This window comes from Aptenodytes forsteri, unplaced genomic scaffold (assembly GCF_000699145.1).
Source record: "Aptenodytes forsteri isolate BGI_AS27 unplaced genomic scaffold, ASM69914v1 Scaffold147, whole genome shotgun sequence".
NCBI lineage: Eukaryota > Metazoa > Chordata > Aves > Sphenisciformes > Spheniscidae > Aptenodytes > Aptenodytes forsteri.
In genome coordinates this window covers 2,527,373-2,537,897 of record NW_008795320.1, presented here as the reverse complement: position 1 = coordinate 2,537,897, position 10,525 = coordinate 2,527,373, and the positions used below count along the sequence as shown (strand labels likewise).

The following is a 10,525-nucleotide window of genomic DNA, read 5'->3' as shown; positions in this document are numbered from 1 at the left end:
TGGTGTAACAACTGGTGGAGAAATAAATAAGAAAACATGGTGATCCCTCCTCTCTCAACTGCAGGTAAGGACATACACATCCACACCATCACAGATTCATCACATCCCTTAGAATCTCATGGTGTTGAAAGGGAACTGTCTCTTTCCTTTACTGCCTTCTAAGCCCCTTGAGAGGCATATTGCCAAAGACTCTCAAAACAAGAAAGTAGTAGCCATAAACTGATTTTATTATTTTTGAAAAATGGAATGTTTCACTAACAGAAACTTTAAGCGATGTTTCACCAAGAACACATTTATTACAAAAAAAAAAAAAAAGAAACCAAACCAACAAGTTGACATAATATTTGGCTACAATGCAGCAGCAGTCTTGCTTTTTGTAATCACAAATTCAAGGTGACCCCGGTTAATAAAATTCACCACCATTGTCATCTGGCATTAAAAAAAAAAAAAAAAAATATATATATATAGTGCTTTCAGTAGCGGCGGGTAAAACGGGGTTCAGTCGGTCTGTCTGTCCGTTCCTGGCCCGCAAACACTCCTTGTATTCCGCTACTCTGCATCATTTGGCTCTGGTTTCCAACTTGCGTGAAGCCTCCACGCCTAAAAACAAGACCAGACAAATTGAAAATTGCCCAGAAAAGTTAATACTACTGTGACTCTGAGAAGAGATGTTTGCTTAGGTTTTTTTCTACTGCCAATCCATAGTTAAGTAGAAGCTGAAAATACTATTTTTCACAATTGACACAGGAATTTCTTCTTTTATACAGATCAGTCAACTATTATAAAAACATTGTAAGCACTCTGACAAAGCGTCTTACCCCGACATCCCTCCTCGATTCATCACATGGCCTGGTCCTGACTGACCAGGCATGCTTCTATCACCACCTAATTTAAAAAAAAAAAAAAAAAAACAAAAAAAAAGACAGACTTTTGTGTTTTCCTAATAAAAAAGCCACCTTATTCCCAGAATTTTATTTGCTTTCTTGGTAATGCTGTTAAAGCTCCATAGGAATTTTAACTACCACTAGAAGTTCAGCAGCAGTAATTCATAGAAAAAACCACGATCACACTGGTAAGCAGCAAGTGTACCTTGCCATCTCTCATGATCCCGTCCCATCATTCCTCCATCCACATTTCCCTGCCATGAACGATCTTGATGCCCCTCTAACTTTCGACCATGATCTCCCCAGTCACGTCCATCTCTTAAAAAAATAAAAGAACATCTTCTAGGTGTGTCCCTTATCCATTTAGCAGCATAGGGTAAAGCCAAACACTGTACCCCATACAAAAGTGTATTAAATTGTTAATCAAGCTGTTATCTATAGCCACCCAATCATTGCAATAAAAACTGGTCAGAGAGAAATGACGAAAAACTTGCTGAACAGTGTCCTTCGCACAACAAAGCTCATCTTTTTCTGATCTACAGAGACATAATTAGTATCGCATGTACTAAAATACTTAAACATGGAACAATTCATCGACTGCCATTCCTCTGTCTGGTATATTTTATGTAGAACTGAACATTATGTATCTGGAATATGCCCATAGCTCAACTAGCTGGTTTAAAGAGAAGCCGCTACGATTCCAGATGCGTCTCAGTTCCCCACCCCTGCCATTGCAGAGATTCTGACTCGATTTCCTTAAAACCTGACCGCTAGCCACAAATGAGACTTTTGTAGGTGTTACTGGAGCATCTGGTACAGGACTGAATCTCATCTGTAGAAAAGAAAGTTATTTACAAGAGAACCACAGTTATGAGCCGAGCTAACTGAGCAGCACTTTACTCACTACAATGCTCCATTCTCTTGATGCGCAAGGGAGCTACATGTGTGAATTCCTTGCTTCTCCAGATGTTCGAAGAAACTATCTGGAGAGAGGATTCACACTTGCCAAACTGCTTCCGCTGTCACCCTTCAAAGGTTCACCGAGCGTTAAAATTTTAAGAACCAACAAATCACTTCCCTTATTTCATATGCACTAACCGGGTTTGTGGAGGTATCCCTCTCCCTTCACTCATTCTTCTGTCAGACCCATAGCCACCCCAACTATCCCGGGAGTGACGATCGGGCCCTCCGTGGCGTTCATCTGGGTAATGCTGGAAGGTAAAGGGTACAGAGTTATGTGAAGAATCAATACAGGTTTTCTTTTAGGATTGCAAAAATTCAGCTCCTCAGAGGTTGCCTTTCTATAAGCTGTCAGAAAACAGAACAGTAGCCTTCTCATTTTTTACTGGTTTCATTGTTGCTACTGTGTGAGATTCACTCTAGGCACTTACTTTGTTTCACAGCACAGACTCCGCTCCACTCATTGGTGGGAGGCGGCTTTTTGTTTGGTAGAGTGGTCTTTTTGTTTGGTAGAGTGTTTTTTGTTTTGTTTTTGGGTTTTGTTTTTTGTGGGTGTTTGGTGGGGGGGGGTTGTTTGGTTTTTTTGTTTGTTTTGTGGTTGTTTTTTGGTTTTTTTTTTTTTTTTTTTAAGGCTTACATTCTGGCTCCAGATTTTTAATTTTTACACAGAATATCTGCCTACTTCCTACCTCTCTTCAGAAATGAAAGGTTTTGTATACCGTTGTGGTACTGGTTTTCACACCTGTTCTTTTACAGTCATCTGCCTTGCTCCATTATGACACCAGTTACCTTCTACAAACCATTTAGATAAGTGTCAGAGAAGGGATCCCTCGCCAGCTAAGGATAAGACACTACAGTAACTACCTCGTAACACAATATGGACACCTAAGATGGTTAACCAGAGAACTTTTAATCACCACGTACCAGCCTGAAAAGATGCCATACTGTAGCTCCCATCACTCGGAGATTTCCCCCCCGCCCCAATCTGTGGCTACCGCCCTAGCAAGTGGATAACTTAATAACTTACGTTCCGCACATTAGCGCGCAAAATCAGTTGCTGCTTGAACATCTGCTCAGTTTAAACCCAGCGGTGCCTGCATTTAAGAATTAGGCAGCATGCGCACTGTGTTCTTTCCGCTTTGGGGTCGGTTTGTTTGGCTTTTTAACTGAAGCAGTTATTTGGGTACAACCCACCTGCCCATCTCGATCTGGTATTCCTCTTGAACCGTCTCTTCTGGAACAAGAAAGAGACGTTTCAGCTGAATCAACACAGTAATCATAATTCCGATGTCTGTATGAAATAGCGCATGAAAGTTTATCTTCATTAGGCTGTAAATCTGAACGCCAATGTTTGTTTAGTAGTAAGATATTCAAATGAGTTCTTGTTTCATAGCATGGAAAGAGATCAAAGTAACATCTATTACTGTAATATGGGTAAGCAAGGCATCACTGAGGCACGGTCAGGTACTCGATGGTACCAAGGGAGAATACTGAGTGAACCTACCAGTATCAGAAATGAGTTACAAGCAAAAGCAAAGCGGTATGTTTTTTGCCAAAGACTCTTTGAGAGCAAAACGGAAGTCTCAATAGCACTATGCAGAAAGTGTTTTTGCATTCTGTGGAACTAAAAATCTGTGTTAGCTAGGCTGCAAAGATGAAAGTAGGGAAAGTTTTAAAAGCAAAAGGAAATGGCTAAATCTTAGGCTAACAAACAGGGATTCATAAACCAGATTTCCATACATCTCAAGAGAAGCTGTAGATCTCCCTTGGCATCACGGCAGACTACATTAGGACTTGGCTTATAATCTTTATGCAGTCTCTTTCCGGTATGTCCGTAAGTGATGGAAACACAGGATTGCAAGCACGTATAAAATTAGACACGAGAAATGCACAAGGGTCATCTGTTTCGCTCTTCTCTTTCGGCACCCTTCAAGCCATTAGTAAGCCACAAAAAGACGCCTAATTTCCATAAAGGTATAGGAAGAAAAGACACCGCCTTACCGACCTGTCCAAACAATGATCTTGGTATCGGCCACGATCCCTGTGGTCAAAGTCGTGGAAGCGGTCTTGACGACTAAATTCAGAATACCTATCATCCATTGCCATTCGCTTCGCCTCTGGCCAGTACAGGTCATCTCGCCTACGAAAAAGGTCACGATTAGTAGTAATCTCAAAACAAGTTTCCTTTCACGCTCTCTTGATATCAAACTTCATTCAATGCAATTATCCAAACAATTATTTTTTATTTATAATTAAAAACCCTTGTGTGTTAAGTGGGCATCACATTTCGGTTTCAGAGGAAGCTATGTATATTGACACTATACAAAAAGCTTAATCTCAGCATGTGCTGACATGAGAAGAGAATGAGTATCTGTTCCCGCTAGCAATCCTGCTTTAGAGTCAATACGCACAGTTTTTATTCTCGGCCACTCCTCTTTGGGAAATAAGAATTTTAAACCTGCTGTAATAAAATTGTGCTTACAGGTATAAGAGGATGACATTTGCTCTTTCTCAAGGTCGATATTAAAGTGTTAAAAGCAACATGTAAATAGTCTTTCAGTTGTGAGCTCCCATGACTGCTTTAGCAAGAATACTCACAATTTAGAGTGAGTAGGCTTTAGAATGCTCTATCTGTAACTGGATGTGGCCAAAGAGTTTGGAATCTCATTGCGGTTATCCTTACCTCCCGTCAGGATCATAAGGCCTTCTCATGGCAGATCGCCGCTCTTGTTCATAGCGTAGCTGTTCCTGCTGACGTCGCAGCTCTTCCCTCTCTCGCTGGATTCGTTCCTGTTCTCGCCTCCTTTCCTGCTCTATGTGCATTCTTTCTCTCTCCAATCTCTCCCTCTCCAAGCGCTCTCTATCAAGACGCTGCCTTTGAAATTCAAGTCGTTCTCGCTCTCTCTGGAGCCTCTGTCTTTCATCCCGCTCATGAATAGCTTGAAGACGTTGTTCTCGTTCTCGCCTCTCTCTTTCTCTAATTGAAAAAGATACTTTGTTTTCAGTTGAGAATCTTAAGTCTAAGCTTTATTGCTTCTTTGTTTTGGGTGGGGTTTCGAGTTTATTCTTTTTTTTAAAGTTTCTATGTTCTTCCCACTACCTACTTAAATGTGAATGATCTCTTCTCTCACCTAAATCGCAGCTGCTTAGTTTAGCAGGGGGAAAAAAAAAAAAGTCCATACAGATGAAAGGAGCAAGGGTAAGCATTCTGCATAAGTAACACAGTTATCTACTCTAAGTCAGCTCTGAAAAAGCTTTCATAGAGCACAGCATGTCCCAACACAGAAGTCTGACAAACAGGAAGTATTTATGAACTTCCAGGGAAAAAATCAAGTACTGAAATTCAAATCTGATCAAGTGGAACATGAGACCTGAAAGCACCTACAAAACTTATTATTCAACCAGTCTCCTGAAAAGCATAGGCTTAAAGAAGATCAATTTCAGCAGTAAAAACCTTCATAATTTGGCATTATGTCTGTTCTATCAATAAGTTAGTATCAAATCAAGCTGAGATACTAAAGTTGGAGGGCCAGCATGACACTACTTGGCAGCCTGCCCAAAACACAGATAAGGGAAGTAAAAACAAATGCCATTCAAAGCTTAGAGTGAAACTGGGAAAACTCACTGGGAAAACTCACCGGCGTCTTTCTGTTTCCCTGATTTCTCGCTCCCTCTGTCTCTGACGTTCACGTTCCCGCTGTTCTTTGATCTTATCAAACGATAAAATATCTTGCTTTTCTTTGCTCTCAGATTTGCGATCCTGGCTTTTCGTACTCTGAGTTAAATCAAAACAATACATTAGCTGAACACAGTGCATTTTTAGCTAAAATTCCTAGGCAAAAGGCCTACCTTATGCCAACCTGAACAAAACAGACCTTCCCAGAGGTAAATGAAGTTGGAATTCCATGGAAAAGTAGGTCAGGGAAGAGTGCCCCAAATTTGGCTAGAACTTCTAAAGAGTTTATATATAAATACTAGGGGCACATGATCTGACTTGCACCAGTGGCAAATGATACACCACTTTAAAGGTCACCGGTCACCACACTCCACGCTCGGGGAAACACATCATCTTAACACCATTTTCATATTGCAACTCTACTTCTTCAACTAGGACAGCAGCAACAAAAAAACTATAAAGGTGAACCATAAGCATTTACCTCTGCAGCATCATTAACACCCTAATGCTTTCTAAAACGTCCTAACAGAATAACTGTTCCCAATATGCAGGGCAAAAAACCCCTTCAACTATATGCATATAAAGCTATTTGACACCTATTTTTACACAAAGGCTTCTCTGAAATTTGTACTTACCCTCTCTTTTGATGTAGAAGTTTTCACGCTAATAACTGGTTCTCCTTTAGATTTATCCATTACCACTGTCCTTTCGGTTCCTCGACTCGCTAGAAAACAAAATACATCTGAGAATAAATAATACACAAGACATTCAAAAATTCTTGCAAGATTTAAAACCGTCAAGATACTAAGCAGTAAAAAGTTATTTTAATGAGGTTTTAAATAACTTACAGAAGAGTACATTTATGATTTGAATAGCTTACCAAGATTTGGCCAAGTTGGGGATGGGGGCAGTAAAGCTACCACAAAATTACAGTACTGTTTTCTGGCAGGGATGACAGTTAAAAGAAAGCAAATTTAATTTCATTCTTCTGTCTGCAAAGTACATCCCTTTGCCACAGTTTAAAAAAACAAAACAAAACAACCAAAAAAAAAAAAAATCACACAGAGCCACACAATGTGTCAGGTCTAAACCCAGTGATAGTTCCATAAAATTCACAGTTTACTGTTTTGAGTATTTAAAGCCCAGTAATTATGAAAAATTTGTTGCTAAGTTAATAGCATTCTAAGTCAGAAAAAAAGTTTTCAAGATATTTTCTGGTGGTGGTTTTTGTTCACCAGGAAAACCTCACTATTACTAAGTACGCTTCATGGTCTTTTTACTGAATTATGAATCACATCTAATAAAAACATTGAGGTTTGCAGAAGCTGAAGTCTTCTTATCAGCCACGCTTCTGACTGTTTACACTTGTTCTTCCATTTCCTACTTAGCTGATAAAGGAAATTTTTTTGGATGCAAAGTAGAAGCTTTGTTGCAGTCACTTATATTCATTGTACCAATTTTTTAAAATTTGTTTAAAACAAATATCCTTGAAAACATTTCTGAAAGGCGGCTAGAATTACCTGATTTGCTTGCCCTAGATCTATCAGAGGATCCGGCCTTTTGTTCATCTTTCTCTTTTCCTTCTTTTTCGTCTTTTCCATCTTTTTCTGATTTCTTAGCATCATCTTTCTTGTCTGTCTTCTCCTCCTTCTTAATACCAACAGACCTATAGGTAAACTTTGCTTTAATAGAGAACCTAAAAAAAGTGCTATATAACCACTCTGATCAAGCCAACCACGTCAAAAAAAAAAAACCCAATCCAAAAAAACTCAACACAAAAACCTTCCAAAAATACTCTCCAAAAACCCACTCTCAATACCCTCCATGCTGCAGTGCTGAAGCCAATGCATATTTGTAAGCACAAGAGTAGCAACCAATACTAAGCTAAAGCTGACCAAAAGTGAGAAACAACAGATAATCCTTCTGTATTTGGAGACTTCGAGTGCTAGAAGTCAAGTCTTCTGTTCCGCCTATAAGTAAAGTTCATGCTTAGCATAGGGGGAAGAGGGCCCACCCAGGTAGAGGTCGAGCTCCACCAGCAGAGCTTTTGTAAACAAATAAACACCCAATGCAAGCAGGCCAGCCTGCCAAAGTATCTCCTCTGCCAAATCTTTTAAAATTTTATGAGAGAACGAAAAGTTGTAAAGCAAAATGCCTCTTTCAAAAGCAACAGACCACTTGAAAAACAAATATTAAGTATCACTCGCCAACCATGCAAACAGTCTATCAAAAAGACAGACTAAATCCTGGAAGTATTTGTCAGTTAAAAGAGCAGACCAAGCCAGAGTCAGATCAGAGGACGAACGATTCTGATAAAAATAATGGTTTATCTAGAAATGAGTTGATTGGGTAGCTCCTGATATAACTGACAAGTTTTGATACTAAACCCTGAAGAGCTCCATATTTCTGTACAGAGGACCAATTAAGATGCACTTACGGCTGTAGAACACCAATTTCAATTTTTCAAGCGTTACTCCTATTTCAGATGCAGTATGAAGCAGCAAATTGAGATTTATAACAGTTACTGTTCACTTTGGTCACGTGGCTGCATTTCAAATGAGTGGCCTTTAAACAAAGAAAAATACCAAAAAACACTTTACTTCTCAGATTTGGACTCTGCAGAATGGTGCCTGTCTTTTTCCTTCCTTGTTTCACCATCTTTTTTGTCTGAAGGCTTTTTCCCAGCTGGTTCATTTTTTGCCTAGGATTTTAGCCAGAAATATTTTTATAATGAGACACAGACATTAAACTTGCACACTTTTATTTTCATTACACTGTCATGGAATAGCTACCACTTACCTTTTCCACAGAAATCATTTTTCCATGCAGCTCTGTTCTGTGGAGATGATTAATACACTTAGTGGCTTCTTCAGATGTTGACATTGTAACAAAGCCGTAACAGCGAGCACCAGGACTGCGAGCATTTGTCACTACTTTTGCACCGACCACCTTTGGGGAAAAAAAAAAAAATTATTCTGTGTTTGCAGATTTGTCGCCAAATAAATTCTAACTTAATCACCATTTGAGCAGCTCTGTCTACAGTACCACTCAGTATAGAACTTATCCGCTTTTAACAGGAAGGAAATATGCTCGGCACACAACATTCCATCAGCATTCTCAGAAGACGAAGACAATGTCGCTAGGCTCACGTGACAGGCAGCAAAGGAAAGTTTATTGTTTTAACTTGACCTCTATACTGTTGGGCCAACCGTCTTCTAGAAGTGCCTCACTAAAGACTACTTCACAGAATATGATGTGAACAGCATTTACAACCAAGTCAACAGCAACACAAACACAGCTGAAAAGGTTCAAATTTAAGATTATTCCACATGTGTTCTGAAAAAAGTATAACACAAACACAAAATTCTATGAAACATAAATCCAATTGTGGAACAGATTGTTGATACAGCTCTGCTGAAAAAGAGACCACCATAATAACCAGCTCAGAAAATTCATCTTCAAGTTGCTAAACAGGTCAATACCTTAAGGAAGACATATATATGTGGGGGGAGAGTGGGGGTGTAATAATAAAAATAATAATTAAAAAACCTACCACCACTTTGTCTTTTCTTACAGGACACCTCTGCTAGTTTCTATCCAGAGATGACAATCTCTGACAGTGCAGAGGCACGTGCTTAGTGACACAAACATTTAATATTACATTCAGAAATGTATTAGGAGGAAGGGGAGATGGTCATGGAAAGAGTTCCCTTCCACAACTTCTGCTTTCATATCCTATCTGGCACTGAAGAACAAATGGAAGCCTGCCCTCAAAGACTAGATTTCTCAAATGAATACCCCTTGAAATGGAACAGTTGAAACCAGCATTAACTATCACTGGACACCCAAGAGATATAATTAGACTACAGCACACTAGATGATGACCCACCAGTCTCTCCTGTCAAGAATTGCCTCATTTTTACAGGTATCTGCACAGAGATTCTCCTAAACATGGTTTTCCGCCCGATCCCCCCGATCCCATTCCAGGCAACCTTCTTTATTAAGTATGCTACTTTCAGATACAGAGTTTCAACAGAACACAAGAAATTTAAGTGCTTAGCCTATGCAGTTATTCCTTAGGAAAAGTAAGAGCTAAATTTTAAGGTCAACCTTTTAAATTGATAAAATGGTTTGTTAATTTACGTATCTGCTACGTACCTTTCCATACTTGCTGAAAAGATTCTTCAAGTCTGTAGCTCTAGTAGAGGATGAAAGTCCACTAACCCACAAATTTCTGCCAGAACCACTACCCACACGGCCTAAGGTACAAAAAAGCCAAACATAAAAGACCATGTAGCACAAGAATGCAATAATGAAAAAGTAATCACCCTACAAAACTTTTTTTCTTCATAAACCTCTTCAAACGCAATTTTACTTCTACCTCTTCCAATCAATCTTAAAATCAACAGACACATTGCAGCCTGCAAAAATGAACTACTGTACTCCATTTTTGATGTGCACTTGGAATAGTCTTAATGAGTTTTCATTTACATATTGTCTTCCTACACTTCAATCACTTTGAGAATTACTAAGTATTAAATGTTAATTCACAAGAGACTTTTTTTTAAAATCTTTGTCAGTTTATAAGGTTACAGAAGTTACATCAACTGAATATACAATTCATGCTTTGAAGGCCTATGTTACAACTGCATTGAGGGTTCATTGAATTAACAGTCCTCACCAGAATTGCCACACAGAGTATAAACCTATAGATTTATGCATCTGTTGAGATTTTTTCCGACAAATTCTGGTCTTGCCAGTACCTATCACCATTCACGAAGCTAGCAGGACTCCAGTATAACTATTACAGTGAAGATATACGCATGCTTAGGGAATTAACGACACAAAAAATAAGCAATGCAAGAAAGGCAAGTCAAAAAGCAAGTAGAACTATTACTCCATTCATTCTTTTGAATGTTTACTTACTACAATTGACTCACAAGTAATGGTTAGATTTGACCCCGTAACATTTTTTTTCAAGTCATTTGTACTTTTTTTTTTTTTT

At 38.9% G+C, this 10,525-nt stretch overlaps 1 protein-coding gene across 2 annotated transcripts in view; it reads right to left on the bottom strand.

The window, feature by feature from the left end:
- Positions 1–208: 208 nt before the first annotated feature.
- The window catches only part of LOC103899352 (scaffold attachment factor B1-like), an 18,657-nt gene continuing 8,340 nt past the window's right edge, over positions 209–10,525 (bottom strand). The window contains exons 9-21 of one of the 2 annotated variants that reach the window (XM_009279823.2): positions 9,679–9,779; positions 8,320–8,469; positions 8,121–8,221; positions 7,041–7,186; positions 6,156–6,244; positions 5,483–5,619; positions 4,528–4,821; positions 3,850–3,984; positions 3,039–3,078; positions 1,983–2,095; positions 1,090–1,202; positions 819–885; positions 209–600 (exon numbers count right to left, since the gene is read on the bottom strand). In XM_009279823.2, coding sequence (XP_009278098.1) covers positions 474–600; positions 819–885; positions 1,090–1,202; positions 1,983–2,095; positions 3,039–3,078; positions 3,850–3,984; positions 4,528–4,821; positions 5,483–5,619; positions 6,156–6,244; positions 7,041–7,186; positions 8,121–8,221; positions 8,320–8,469; positions 9,679–9,779 — 1,613 coding nt within the window. In that variant the 3' untranslated portion in view covers positions 209–473. The remainder of the gene's footprint in view (positions 601–818; positions 886–1,089; positions 1,203–1,982; positions 2,096–3,038; positions 3,079–3,849; positions 3,985–4,527; positions 4,822–5,482; positions 5,620–6,155; positions 6,245–7,040; positions 7,187–8,120; positions 8,222–8,319; positions 8,470–9,678; positions 9,780–10,525) is intronic. The other variant, XR_657606.2, reaches the window with a different exon arrangement.